The sequence below is a fragment of the Oncorhynchus clarkii genome, chromosome 19 (genome assembly GCF_045791955.1).
Source record: "Oncorhynchus clarkii lewisi isolate Uvic-CL-2024 chromosome 19, UVic_Ocla_1.0, whole genome shotgun sequence".
Taxonomy (NCBI): domain Eukaryota; kingdom Metazoa; phylum Chordata; class Actinopteri; order Salmoniformes; family Salmonidae; genus Oncorhynchus; species Oncorhynchus clarkii.
Window position 1 is genome coordinate 24,591,027 of NC_092165.1, and position 15,231 is coordinate 24,606,257.

The 15,231-nt window shown below is 41.9% G+C and overlaps 1 protein-coding gene across 1 annotated transcript in view; it reads left to right on the plus strand.

Annotated features, from left to right (window-relative positions):
- The window catches only part of LOC139374953 (neurexin 3a), a 447,428-nt gene that overhangs the window by 176,688 nt on the left and 255,509 nt on the right, over positions 1-15,231 (plus strand). Inside the window, exons 12-18 of the mRNA XM_071116227.1 lie at positions 2,204-2,323; positions 2,677-2,797; positions 3,163-3,423; positions 4,674-4,864; positions 6,009-6,182; positions 11,261-11,287; positions 13,969-14,088. Of these exons, the coding sequence (XP_070972328.1) occupies positions 2,204-2,323; positions 2,677-2,797; positions 3,163-3,423; positions 4,674-4,864; positions 6,009-6,182; positions 11,261-11,287; positions 13,969-14,088 (1,014 nt within the window). The remainder of the gene's footprint in view (positions 1-2,203; positions 2,324-2,676; positions 2,798-3,162; positions 3,424-4,673; positions 4,865-6,008; positions 6,183-11,260; positions 11,288-13,968; positions 14,089-15,231) is intronic.

Here is a 15,231-nt window from a genome sequence, read left to right on the forward strand (position 1 = left end):
GTCCTGTGACCGAATTTCTTTTCCCCCGCATGAATTTATTTTAGTTATATAGGAAGTTCTATTGTAATGAAGGTTTGATTTTGCGTTTTTTTTTTTGCTGCAATATAATTCCCTTTTTAGAGATGGATAATTATATAACCCTTTTCAAAAATCATATATGGCAGATACAATGTTTAGCGTTTTGGTTTTCAGCACGAAGTTGAGATTAATAAATCACCACTTGTTACATAACTAAACATTTGAAAATTCTTACATGAAAGAGCTTCATCGTAGGTGGACAATGTAGAATACATAGACTTATTCTACTACAATATATATGTGTTGTAGAATAAGTAACTTGAATATACAAAATGATAAACATATGTAAAGATGTTATACTATTCATATAGTGTAGGTCCTCTTCAAGTGAAATGCGACAAATTAGTTAATGGTTTTATTATCATTATATCAGTGTCATGATACTGTACGATTTATTTTAATGTGTCAATTTGGTGAGCTCTGTTTGCTTCTAAACGTGTGTCTCTAAGTCAGAGCTTTAGTACGACACTATAATACACTCAGGTATATTAAGTGTCCATACTGTTGGGGAGAAGGTCAACATTAACTGCTTTTACTCATGAATAGGGCTCGGAAACCTTTAGTGTACAGTACTGTCTCCTGTCTGTCTGTGTCTGTCTGTCTGTCTGTCTGTCTGTCTGTCTGTCTGTCTGTCTGTCTTTTTAAGTTGTCAGACAATAGAATGAAAAGTACATTTTAAGTGCTGCACATTAGTTTCAAAGCTCTCGACAGACTAAGAGCATGTGAGGACTGCGGCCTTTTATGTAAGAGACGCGTTCAGTGTGTGTGTGTGTATGTGTGTGTGTGCACATGTTCCTGCGTGCGTGTGTGTCCACGCGTCCCTGTGTGCATGCTTGTGTGTGTGAGTGACAGATATGATTACTGTTATTGTACATTCGGCTCCTATAATGTCTGATGCTAATTGCTGCAGTAAATTGCTGTGGCATTTCAGGACAAAGAGTGGAATCCAGATTTGACATAATGTCTTCTGCTGGGTAGCCTACCTGGAAAAGAAAATCAAGGTGGTCTCAGAAATAAACCCACAGTACCTTTCCAACCACTTATATTTTTACCCCCTTTGTAATATTGTGTAAAATGAGGCCTATTTTGTGATTTAAGAGCTAATAGTCTTAGTTATAAAAGAGTGGTACAGTACATCTTAGTTATGAGTAACATTACGAGCATTACCCGAAATGATGCGATGACATTACTGGGCCCAATACCCGCCACCTTCAAAACTAAAAGTCAAGATGTTAACACTCCCAAAATGACAGCGCAAGGAAACATGAAACTGTCCAAATCAATGCAGCATCCCTCCAGGGGTTCTGAGCTCATGTGGTTGTGTCTGCCAGACTCTGTTTGTGTCGGCTGTTTTAAATCAACAGCACACCCATGACAGGGTGAGAACACACGCACACGGTAGTGCAGTAGACTGTCTAGATCACTGGGCTTTACTGGTGCTTAGAGGGATTCTGGCTAAACCAAGCTGAAGTTCAAGCGATCAGCTCTGGGGCGTTACTTGGCTGTGAAAGAAACAGTAATAACCTAGTGTACGTGTAGGTAACACTACAGTCCTCTTTGAACTACGTAGAATTCATCTATTAATAACAGATTTTAAAAGTTTTTGGAAGGTACTTCCAGACCCTATGATGAGTAAAAGCTGTGTAATTGTTACATTGACTGCAGTGGTTTTTCTGCTGAGTACATATTTAAAGTCGTACGTTTCCACAAAGGTGCTATTCCAGTGTGCAATCACAATTTAAGAAATATTGTTGTAGAAAAATTTATTCGTTGTTGCTTTTTACCAAAATAACCTAACCTTTGTTTTCCACAGTAACACCCAAGTACACGTGTAATTTGAAAAGTGAACAAAGTGAAAATGCCAAAATGATCCCAATTGACACTGAATCAGAATACAAATCAACTTGACATGCTCAAGGTGCTCTGCTGTCATCATCCCCAATATATGCCTTGTATTACACCTGCTCATTTTGAGTCGTTACAAATAAGCCCATTATATCACCTCCTTCTATTGGAAAAGGCCCAATATGACAGCCCCTATTGGAAACTGGAAAGCAACTGGAAAGCAAAGGTTTGGTTGGGGAGGCAGGACAACTTTAACTTTGTGACCAACCATCGTTCTCAGGCAAGGGACCCGAGACCCTGTATGCTGGGCAAAAACTCAATGATAATGAGTGGCATACGGTGCGCGTGGTCCGCCGGGGAAAAACCTACAAGCTCACGGTGGACGATGACGTAGCAGAAGGTACTATACTAGCTACAGTCTGAGAGAAAGTTCCTCATCAGCCACTGTTTGTGTGGGTTGATGTGTCTGGTGTTCTCATTTAGTTTCAGGCTTACGGGAATGACAGAATTAGCTCGTTAAACGTGAACTGTCCTTCCGGTGGTTTTAAATGTTTATTTGAAATAATTATTTGAGAAAGGTGACTGAATTGTTCTTGCTGAGCTTATTCAGTTGTACTATTACATTGTATTTACCCGTATCGTACCGGAATTTCACCACCTCTTTAAATTCAGCCCTTTTGTGTTAGTATCAGACAGTTTTTTCTTTTTTTCTTTTTTCTTTTTTCTTCTTTTTCACTTCATCCCCTACTCCAGGCCAGATGGCGGGTGACCACACCCGTCTTGAGTTCCACAACATCGAGACGGGCATCATGACGGAGAGACGCTTCGTCTCGGCCATCCCCTCTAGCTTCATCGGACACCTGCAGAGCCTCAGGTTCCTCTTCTCTCATATACTTTGTTATATACTTCCTGCCATATACTGTAATGAACGTCGATACTTCACCCAGAAAGACATAGCAGTATGCAAGATACAAGCTCTTTACAGGCAATGCGAACAGATCTGAATGTGAGTACTACGCCATCGCATTGGTGTCAGTTTTGGTGAAACCAAATCTGAACCAGTTAACATGGCTGTTTTGTTTTGCTTCACTTCAGCAGATCTTGTTGATACGTTTGCCGCTAGTGAATGACAAGTTCTTCCAGTTGACAAGAAAGTGGTTTACTTTATCTGTTTTAATGCATCAGATAATATCATTTTTTTTTTCAAATAGAACCTTATTCCCAATCTATTGACTCCAGGTTCAACGGGATGCTGTACATTGATCTCTGTAAGAACGGAGACATCGACTTCTGCGAGCTAAACGCCCGGTTTGGCATGCGCTCCATCATCGCTGACCCCGTGACCTTCAAGTCCAAGAGCAGCTACCTGAGCCTGGCCACCCTGCAGGCCTACACCTCTATGCACCTGTTCTTCCAGTTCAAAACCACCTCCCCGGACGGCTTCATAATGTTCAACAGTGGAGACGGAAACGACTTCATCGCTGTGGAGCTAGTCAAAGGGTGAGTGGGATCCAACCTGGTCTTAGACTGTTGTTAATTAAAGTTTTTTTGTTTGTTTTTGCCACCTCAACTACGAAGGACAGTAGGTGTACACAGGGATGGTATTACAGTAGCATATAACAATAATAATCACAATAAGTGACATATACTGTAATTCATATGTATGTGGACAGCCCTTCAAATGAGTGTATTCGGCTATTTCAGCCACACCCGTAGACAAACATTGGCAGTAGAATGGGCTGTACTGAAGAGCTTGCAACGTGGCACCGTCATAGGAAGCCACCTTTCCAACAAGTCAAATGTCTGCCCCGCTAGAGCTGCCCCGGTCAATTGTCAGGGCTGTTGTTTTGAAGTGGAAACGTCTCGCAGGAACAACGGCTCAGCCGTAAAGTGGTAGGCCACACAAGCTCACAGAACAGGACCGCTGAGTGCTGAAGCGAGTAGATCACCATGCGCAATGCCAAGCGTTGGAGTGATGAATCATGCTTCACCATCTGGCAGTCCGATGGACAAATCTGGGTTTGGCGGATGCCAGGAGAACGCAACCTGTCCGCATGCATAGTGCCAACTGTTATTTTTGGTGGAGGAGGAATAATGGTCTGGGGCTGTTTTTCATGGTTCGGGCTAGGCCCCTTAGGGAAATCTTAACCTCACAGCATACAATGACAGCATTCTAGATGATATCTGTACTTCCAACTTTGTGGCAGCAATTTGTGGATGGACATTTCCTTTTTCAGCACGAAATGCCCCCGTGCACAAAGTGAGGTCCATAGAGAAATGGTTTGTCGACCTCTTGCGGAAGAACTTGACTGGCCTGCACAGAGTCATGACCTCAACTCCATCGAACACCTTTGGGATGAATTGGATCGCCGACTGTGAGCCAGGCCTAATCTCCCAACATCAGTGCCTGGTCTCACTAATGCTCTTGTGGCTGAATGTCCCCGCAGCAATGTTCCAACATCTAGTGGAAAGCCTTCCCAGAAGAGTGGAGGCTGTTATAGCAGCGAAGGGGGGACCAACTTCATTTTAATGCCCACGATTTTGGAATGAGAAGTTTGACGAGAAGGTGTCCACATACTTTTGGCCATGTAGTGTATAACTGCAGTGGTTATATGTCACCATTTTGACATATTCCTGTAGTTCCCATCCTCCACTCACAGAGGCCTAGAGGTCATCTCCTTTGCTGCGCCACTCCTATTGGTCAAACAGGTGTTCATTCAGTGACCAGACTGACTTTTGACCTCCCTCAGGTACATCCACTACGTGTTTGACCTTGGCAATGGGCCTAACGTCATCAAGGGTAACAGCGACCGGGCTCTCCATGACAACCAGTGGCACAACGTGGTCATCACCCGTGACAACAGCAACATCCACACGCTGAAGGTGGACGCCAAGGCAACCAGCCAGGTGGTCAATGGAGCCAAAAACCTCGACCTGAAAGGTAGAGTATATAGCAGAGGTGGTTCAGTGAACCATATGGGATGACTAACCTTGCTTGAGACCTGAATACCCATGTCCCAGAGCTAATGCCTGGGCTTTAGCTCAATGGGCTATTGTGGTTTTGAGTCGCACACGTCCACCCTGGTGGTTATGTAGAATTTTTACAATGAATTATCGTAAAGCACTCTTTAAAAACATAATATATTTGCAAATAACAGCTTAAACAGGACAGTAAAACAAAGCATTACCAGGACTGTAAAATAAAGCATTACCAGGACTGTAAAATAAAGCATTACCAGGACTGTAAAATAAAGCATTACCAGGACTGTAAAATAAAGCATTACCAGGACTGTAAAATAAAGCATTACCAGGACTGTAAAATAAAGCATTACCAGGACTGTAAAATAAAGCATTACCAGGACTGTAAAATAAAGCATTACCAGGACTGTAAAATAAAGCATTACCAGGACTGTAAAATAAAGCATTACCAGGACTGTAAAATAAAGCATTACCAGGACTGTAAAATAAAACATTACCAGGACTGTAAAATAAAGCATTACCAGGACTGTAAAATAAAGCATTACCAGGACTGTAAAACAAAGCATTACCAGGACTGTAAAATAAAACATTACCAGGACTGTAAAATAAAGCATTACCAGGACTGTAAAATAAAGCATTACCAGGACAGTAAAATAAAACATTACCAGGACTGTAAAACAAAGCATTACCAGGACTGTAAAATAAAGCATTACCAGGACTGTAAAATAAAGCATTACCAGGACTGTAAAATAAAGCATTACCAGGACAGTAAAATAAAACATTACCAGGACTGTAAAATAAAGCATTACCAGGACAGTAAAATAAAACATTACCAGGACTGTAAAATAAAGCATTACCAGGACTGTAAAATAAAGCATTACCAGGACAGTAAAATAAAGCATTACCAGGACTGTAAAATAAAGCATTACCAGGACTGTAAAATAAAGCATTACCAGGACTGTAAAACAAAGCATTACCAGGACGGTAAAATAAAACATTACCAGGACTGTAAAATAAAGCATTACCAGGACTGTAAAACAAAAGACTTAATGATAAAGCTCGACTCTGTCAGTACATGTCGGTGTCCTCTCTCCTCCTCCCTCCAGGCGACCTGTTTATTGCTGGACTGGGCCCTGGTATGTACGGTAGCCTGCCCAAGCTGGTGGCGTCCCGGGATGGCTTCCAAGGCTGCCTGGCCTCTGTGGACCTCAACGGCCGCCTCCCTGACCTCCTCCAGGACGCGCTGTTCCGCAGCGGGCAGATCGAGCGAGGATGCGAAGGTACACCCTCCCTCAAAACCATGTCCGACTCGGACCTCAGCTCAAACTCAAACTACAACCCAAACTACAACCCCAGAAACAACAAAAACGTCAACGACAGCTCAGGGAGCCCATTCTTCCTCCTTAACTCCAACAGTAGCTCCACCTCCCTTGTACCTTACGCTCCCTCGTCCATCCTACTAACACTGCTGGTCACCTCACTCAGCACCCAGACAGCCTTCTGTTAGTTTGAGCAGGGCTGGACATTTACAACCACCACCAACTGCCATTGTTACAGTAGGTACAGTAGATGTTGACCCCAACCAATGGTGAAGGGTCAGTATTAATTCATCCTAATGTATATGGTCAGGGTTTGAAGTTAGGAAATTATAGATATGTGGTGATGGGTAACTTCAACCTCGAGGACCAGACCTAGCTCATATCGGCCACATTGGTCGCACAATGATGATGTCACATCAGCACAGCTCAAAGCAGCATTACAGTAACATTAGTACACATTAGCACAAGCACAACCATTGTTGACTTTGTTGTTTTGAGATGTTTCCCTTTTTTTATCAGTGTTTTAGGAGCTCGTCATGATTGATAACTACAGTCATGTTTCAGAAAGACAAAAAAAAAAACACATAAAGAAAACATTTGTGTAGAAGTGTGTCTGTACATACAGGACAGGGAGCTACCGGTATGTTGATTATGTCCGTTTTGTATACAAAACTTTTGATTGTGTGGGCATGTAAGTGTTATGTGATCAATTGGTATTTTGTGCTGTACAATAAGTCCTTATCATACATAGCTACGATTGGCTATTTGTTGGTTTAACGCACTATACTGTACAACCCAAATTTGCATACAGTTTGCACTAATGTTCAGATTAGAAATGTAATCGGCTCTTCTTGCGCAAGCAACAATGCAACTATAGAGAATAGTATGAATAAGAATTGTAATATCTCTATGGAGCCATATGGAAAACCCCAGATACGATACAACAGCTTGTATGCAATGTGCGCACAAAACTAGAATGCCAAAAGTTTCGGTTTGTTTAGCGTTTATTTGAAATATTCCATGCATATCAACGAGCCGACGGCGGCCTATTGAAACATTTTTGCACTAGCATCACATTTCATTCAGATTAAGAATCATCGCTGCAAATACTCTATGCTCTTTTGACTATTCTTCAAATATCATTTTTGGTTAATATAGTTTTTTGGTCAGTGGACAAGTTTTCCCGAGTCTTAAGAGTTTGCACCGTGAATCCTTTTGTTTTCTGAACATTTATTTTCCTTTTTCTTTTTGTGTGAGTGTTTTCTCATCTTGTTTTTTTTTCTATTTTATTTCAATCTATCTGTTGTGCATTTGTTCTTCTTGTTTCTTTTGTTGTTCTTTTGAAAAGACCGTATCAGAGAGCCACATAATGGTGCAGTATATACACCTAATATACCTTTAACATTATGACTATTGTACAGGATATCTATAACTCCATATTTATATCCCCATAAGTCTTCCTCTCATTACAAGTCTGAATGTTACTTTGGGAGATACAGTATACACCGTGATGTGTGTGTTGAAATATCTGTTTATTTATTTTTCACAATAAAAGCTCATAAATCATATTTATTTGGTCTTCCGTTGTATCACATCCATGACATTTCTTCTTTGTTGTCATTTGTTTGTCTGTGAGTGGCTGTGAGGATGTGTGTATTTTCACTTATTCTTTTGCTAAATCATTGTCACGTAATGAACTTTCCTGTCAAGAATAGTGGCAGGGTAGTCAGTTGGGTTTTGGAGCACATAGTTCAACAGCAGATGGAGCAGCATGATCAAAAAGTATCATTTTACCATTAATTAATTTGTAGGCTTCAAATTGACCGCAAAAATTGACCGCCCAAACAGATATAATATTTGACACAATCATTTCAAACCTTGCTTACATTTGTATACGATCAGGTGTTATTCTGCTTTTTTTTTTTTTTTTTTATTGTTGGACATAAAACACCAGGAAATCAGCTCCGAGTGATTTGAATTCTGGAAATCTGTTCCCAAGTATTCCCAAAATTCAAATCACTTGGAGCTGATTTCCTGGTGTTTTATGTCCAACAATAAAAATAAAACATTGTAAAAACATTTGCTCAGAAAACCTGGGTGGGGAAAATAAATCCACCAGCCAGCCAAATTCAGCCTGCTGGCCACCAGTTAGGAAACCCTGGTCTATAGCATACCTGAGACAACTAAAACAACTTAGCGTTGTCTATACACAACCAACCACACTATCAGAATGAATTATCCCAAACAGTCCGTGGGAGCTTCAATGGGCCCCGTTTCCCATAAGCATGTTTAAGGCTAAGTTCATCTTAGAACCTTCCTAGGAGCATTGTTAAATCTCCGAGCTGTTTCCTAAAACCATTCTTGCTAAAGTTGTACTTACTAAATGTTCGTATTTACGGACTGCCTCAGACCACTTGTTCAACAGCCAACGCCTCCATCACACTCACATTGATTTACATTTCGGTACATCGCAAAGACAATTGCAGTGTGTTCTGTGTGCTGCATCAAACTGCGTGTGTCGACGGCTTGACAGAAGTGGTAGCGGAAGGTGAATGTTTCACTTCTGTTGCACACGTGTCCAGATGATGACGCGTACATGCCATTTTGTGCAATGGTACAGTAGGTGTGATCGAGGTCGTATGCGATGCCCTTTTGCATCACTTTATACACAGAAGACCTCCCTGCTAAACATAAAATCAAGCTGTTTATCTGTCTCTCTGTGGCCGGCGATATCTTCGGAATGAAGTTCACCACACGGTTGCCAATGTCTTTGCTATTGTTAACAAACAAGACAAGAATAAGAAATATGCTTACAATGAAAACCCGTGATCACTGCATAAAAACGTAGGGTAGTCCGATCGGTTAGGCTACGTAGTTCCTGTATGGTTCAGTCAATAGGGTTCTGTTCGGCTAATTCTGTGCTCCACTATGTCAAATGTTTGCCTCAACATATTTAATACTGTGTGACAACAGGTGCACAATTATGATTTTAGTACATTATTATAGGGTAGGCCTAAGCATTATAATGCCCTGCCTCAATATTTGCTACTATAGGTGGTAATCCTAATGTGAGTTGATCCGTCGTCAGTAGGCCTATAATGTAGGTTTGAATGGAGAAAGCTTATCCCGAGACTATCAGTATCTACCCATGCTCCAACAACACACTGAAAAGGAGGTGCATGGTCAAGCTGACGTCTGCATTGGCCGTGCAGCACTTACTGTGATATGGTCTCTGCAGACGTCAGGGCATTCATACTTATTGCGCTTCGTGGAGCAGCGCAGAGCCGCTGTGGAGTGGGTTTGTTTACACAGGATCTCCCGCACTCACCTATCGTCAACCATTCATGTCAATGAGGGCCAAATGGAGCCCCCTCCGCACGAGGTGTGGAGCTCAATTTGGCCTCTGCCTGCCTCGAAATTGCACCACACAATTCAGATCAAGCATAAGTTGGCTCTTAGCGAGGTTTTTTTCTTCTTCTGCGCGGTGTCTTTGGAAAAGATGCATCATTAAAACACTGGTAAAAGCCTAAATTCCATCACTATGGGAAACCGGGTCCAGGTAAAGGAATGCGTGAGATTTGCGTCTCTGTAACGCCCAGCATGAAGACCCAGAAGCAGGGCGAGTTGACCGAAGTGTTACCAACGGAACAGTGGTTGTTATGAACGGATAAGCAACGTGATGACTTGGTTTAAGCATGTACGTGTAAAGGAGCACTTTTGCAAACGCATGAGATTGTGAGCTTTCCTCAGAACATGAATAAATAGTCCGTTCTATCCGTGTGCCTTGGGATCATCCATACCCCACTAAAGTTGACATTTTAAATAGTTAAGATAAGGGTTAGGTTTAGGTAAGTTTAATGGTTAGGGTAATGGGTTATGGTTAGGGACTTCCCAAGGATTCTTGATAGCATTGACCATGAATAAATAGGAAACTTCAATTACAAACTAACAAACACAAATAGGCCGAATCTGCTTTATTACGTTAAGGCTCCCCTATTCACAGTTAATCACAAAACAATGTGACAGTTTAATTATAATATTGTCATGCAGTTTTAATCAGGGATCAACAATGGACTTTTAGTAGGCTATGTTACGTCAAAGTCGGTAAGTCAACAAAGTTACAAATCGATTTGGGGAGTATTATAGTCCTGAACTTCGAATGTAAGGCATAGTTTATTGTAATTGAATCAAACCCTCACTAGATGGCGCTAATGCCTCGACCATTGGGCCACTGAGCTGAAAGCTGAGAACTCGAGGCCTTGAAGAGCATTCGTACCTAATTGTCCAATGCAGCTCTCATTCATTACTGTCGGCAGCAATGCGTTTAAGTTCAATCTGAAGGTAAACAAAATGAGTGTTAAACTGTATTTCGTTGTTTCTGTGACTCACGTCATCCCTGAACCGTCTTGTGTCGTTTGTCCTCATTCCTTCATTGTAAAACATATGCATACTAACCTTTTGTGTTTTCATCACTCTTGAGCAGCAATGGTCCCATATGCTTTTAAGTATACACCTACACAATGTTTAAAAATCCTAATTGGGTTTGATTAAATACCTTATTCATGTCAAATGAAAATGTCGCTTGCTTCATATTCCTTTGCAGGTTTCCATGCAGATGTCTGTTTGTTATTTCCTGTTGTCATTTTCACTTGAATATGAATATTTTAGTAAAGTGTGTCTGAATTATGTGCAATGACTAAACAGGTAAACATGTAGCTAAACCGATGGTGCAATTGCCCTTCCAAATAGGCCTTCATTTGTTGATGTGACAATATACAATGTGTCTCAATAGGCCCAAAAAATCTCCAATCCATAACCATCTTCACCTACATGTTTTCTCTGTACTGTTCCCATCTGTTTCATGTCTCCTTATAGTTTGGTTGTCATGGTAGTGTAGCCCTGACCCCTGACCCCTTCCTTAGAGAGGTTAAAGGGCATGTCTATGTTAGTAAAGCGCTTGCTTTATTAACCGACAGTCATTGGCCACCTACTAACCTTATTTTATCGTTTTTCACTTTCTGTTCTTTTCGCTAACAAAGTTGGTTTCACCAAAGCTGACCTACAAGGTAGAAGGTTCAAATTCCATTCTGAGCTTGGCCCAAAGATGCTGTGTGTAATGTTATGTGTCACCACTCACTAAAGAATAATGCCTTGGCTTAAAGATACTCTCAGCGAGATGACGTCATCATATACAGCGGGGTGACTTCCTGTTTACAGAAATCAACAGCAAAAACATTGTAATTTGCCAAGATTCCACATTTTGGCATGCCTCAAGGTAGAGCGCAATTAGGTCGAGTCAATAGCAGTCTTGGTTGATTTAAAGTCTGATGTCGTTGGTGGTAAAGCAAGAAGTCTCTCCGCTGTGCATGATGATGTCACCTTGCACAGTGTACATTTAAGCACAATCCACTGCAAACATGGCCAGGTATTGAAAGCTTCTCTGTGGCTGGCTATGTGCTTGTTATAAAATGGTTCACTTCTGGAGAATAATAGGTAGCGGTTGCTAGTGCTACGGCGTACCCTCACTTCACAGGCAGGCGGGCAGGCAGGGAGACAGACTAATGATTGCGATGGAGAGCTTTTGCATAAATAAAACATTAGCCGGCCTGTATAATTATGTCTGCAGATCTTGTTTTTCTGTATCGAGCCGTGTACTTGTTTTATGCTAATGTTGTTAGACGGAGAGCGTTGCTGTTCCCGCCTGTCTGGGCAGCGTCAGAGAAGAATCCATTAAGACTCGCACCGTGGGTCGCCGCACGCACGCACACACACACACACACACGTGTATACACCAGAAAGGCAGACCCGCATGTACACACACACACACACACACACACACACACACACACACACACACACACACACACACACACACACACACACAATCCCCCTTCTGCCTCAGATGCTTTTAGTCCCAGAGTGTGGATGCTCCCTGATATACCAGTGTGATTAGCACACTAATTAAAGAAACGGTCGCCTACATTCAATCTGAGATTACGACAGTCTGACAGCTAATTTCATTAGAATGCGACAGCAGCTTTTTACATGCAATGAATGCAGGCCGGAGACTGTTGGTATTTTAGAGACATTTATACATATCAAAAAGTCCACTCCGAGGGGTTTTAGGTCGTATTTTGGCCCGGCTGAGCAATATTAATATATGTTTCCCCTGAGAATGTGTTCAGGTTGATTAATAGAATATAGATTTAAACTGGGGAGCTGACTTGCCATAATGCTAACAATCATCACTTATGACTTGCTTGTATTATTTCTACTTATTTATGGATAGATTTATTTCAGGTTACTGGAGAGAAAAAACAAATCGATGTCTGTAGCTAATTTGGTGCCTGTAGAAGAAAAAAACATGAAGTGAATCATTTTATCTTGCATAAATCTAAGTTCCGCTGCACTTTGCATTACACAATAAATGCACTTTTAGCCTACTATGATTTTGTTCTATTTCTACTACTTGTTTTGTTTCATTATGGTCTTGCACAAGAAAATTGCACTTAAACCCAGTTTATTTGCAGTTATCTTTTTTTCACATGGTTTTCCGTTTCCGGTGGGAATATTGTCCCGATTCCCACTGAATTGGTTTTGCACTACTGCACAGTAGAGACTGCATTCCCTTTTAAATGAACGTGCAAAAACATGGGATGAGTCTGTAGAAGGTGGTGAGCCTCAAGTTCTCATTTAGGCTGCGTTTTCATTCCACATAGATTGCATCCTCCGATATTCCCTCGCTCACTCCCTTGGACAGAACTGGATAGGGTCTGACCCGTCGTCTTGGTTCCGTGAAGGGCAGTGGGCGAGGGCAGAGGGGAAGGGGAACACCTTTCTGGAATGAAACACAGCCCTGGACTTATCTGGACACTTCCACACCAACATTTATATAACAAAAACACATATCCTAGCTATGTGCACCACTTTGCTATAAAATGTTTTGTCTCTTATCTCGGATCTTCTTTCCTGTCCATGTTGTTCCCATGTGGTAACTCTTCCCCAGTGTCTCTGTACATTAGACTGGTTTTGGCTAGAGCAAGGAGCGGGAGGAGGGAGAATGTGAGAGCTTACACCCGGGTCGCACTTCATATTAACCTCTGGTGGCTCTAAAACTGTGTATTCACATGGGGCTGACATGAACAGGCACAATGGATTTACAGTGTATAGCTAGCTACATCTTGTTCCACAGTATTTACATATTGAATAAGGTTGTGGCTTGCACAATGTAAAAGACTGGCAAATACACTAACAATTCCTCACATATAACTAGAATCAAATAACATTGTTATAGTCATTGTAACTACTATTTAAGAACATGTACCTACACTGTGGACAGTGCCTGTGTACAGGTAGTACATACCATGTAATAGCACTGTTACAGAGCCACTCAATATGAGAGAACGGGACCCTAGTCACTTTGTCTGAATCTGCCAGTTCTCTCTCATCAACCAGCCATGTTGAAAACACGTCCAGTACTCTGTTCAATGTCTGTGCACTAAAAGTCTTACTAAAACCTACTTGGAGGGAATGCCGTGTGGTTTTTATTTTTCTTCAGTTTGGTGTACTTCTACGGTACTATAATGCCTTTGGAAGTAATGTAATGTACTGTTACCTATACTAACCTGACTAGTGCATGGCCCACTGATGTGCACTGACACCCTCTGCATGGCACCTGTTGGGGAGCTGTTGGCTAGTGCTCACACCTGTGCCTGGGTATCACATGGCTCTGCTCTGCCACCTGTAGGTCCTAGCACCACCTGCCAAGAGGACTCATGTGCCAACATGGGCGTCTGTATCCAGCAGTGGGAGAACTACACCTGCGACTGCTCCATGACCTCCTACACCGGCACTCAGTGCAATGATCGTGAGTGCTGTTCATTCTCTATCTATACACACAAATGCACAGAAACGCATGCACGGTAAACACACACACACACACACACACACTGTACATCAGTGGAGGGATGGCGGCACAGAATAATGACTGGAATGTGTTATTAGCTCCACTCCAGTCCTTATTATGAGCCGTCCTCCCCTTAGCAGCCTCCACTGCTGTACACACACACACACACACATTTTGGAGGATCCTCTGAAGACGTCTAAAGGTAATCGCTGTTTCTTTCCTTTCTGGGGTGTTTTCAGAGATTTCACAGCCACTAGTGGTGCTAGAGACAGTCCCTCATATTCTGACTAAAAGGGCTAAATTCAATCAAATCAACCATTGTAGTATTTACACAGTAATCAGAATGATTTAATGGAAACAGTTCTACCCAAGATGCCCTCTGTGTCAGGTGACCTATAAGCTGACCTGTCACCTGACCTTAGAAAGATGCCCGACAAGCACACATAATAGCCATTTTCCCCAAATAATATCCCCCAAAAGGTACGTTCGAGTGGGCAGTAATCTTATAAAGAGATGTTACATAAACATCAAATCTGATTGAATCCAGCCCCAAGTCTTCTTAGAAAGTAGCGCACAACTAAATGCCTCAGATGCAAATGTGAACACAAGTCCACCAGAGAGGCTTGGAGCGTTGAGCTTTACCTCAACATCGAGCTTCGTAACGGGTGAGTCATTTACATTTCGTTGGCCTGCGCAAATCCATCGGTTTATCCATTAAATGACTCTCAAACATACACGAGAGGAATCTCTGTATAATGCAGTGCCAGAGGCCCCGTGGAGGCTGTGTGTTATTAAGTATAATATATTGTTGATGTTTGGTATTAGTCGGACTGTATCTTACTTAGATAATGGTTTCATCAAGGCTTGGAAAAGGATGTTTAGCTACAAGGTCATGTTGGAGGAACACTAAGTCACCGACTCTGTCTCTGATGTCTGTGTCCCTCTAATTAACAACCGACTCAAGTGACAGTAAGTCTCAAGGAGGTTAAACGGTGTCTTTGAAAAGACGTGGGAAGAAGCCAAGTGTAATCTTCAAGTGTTATTATTTGGCTTACTATACAGTGTGTGTTGTATCTCTCTCCCTCACACCCTCACACTGACACT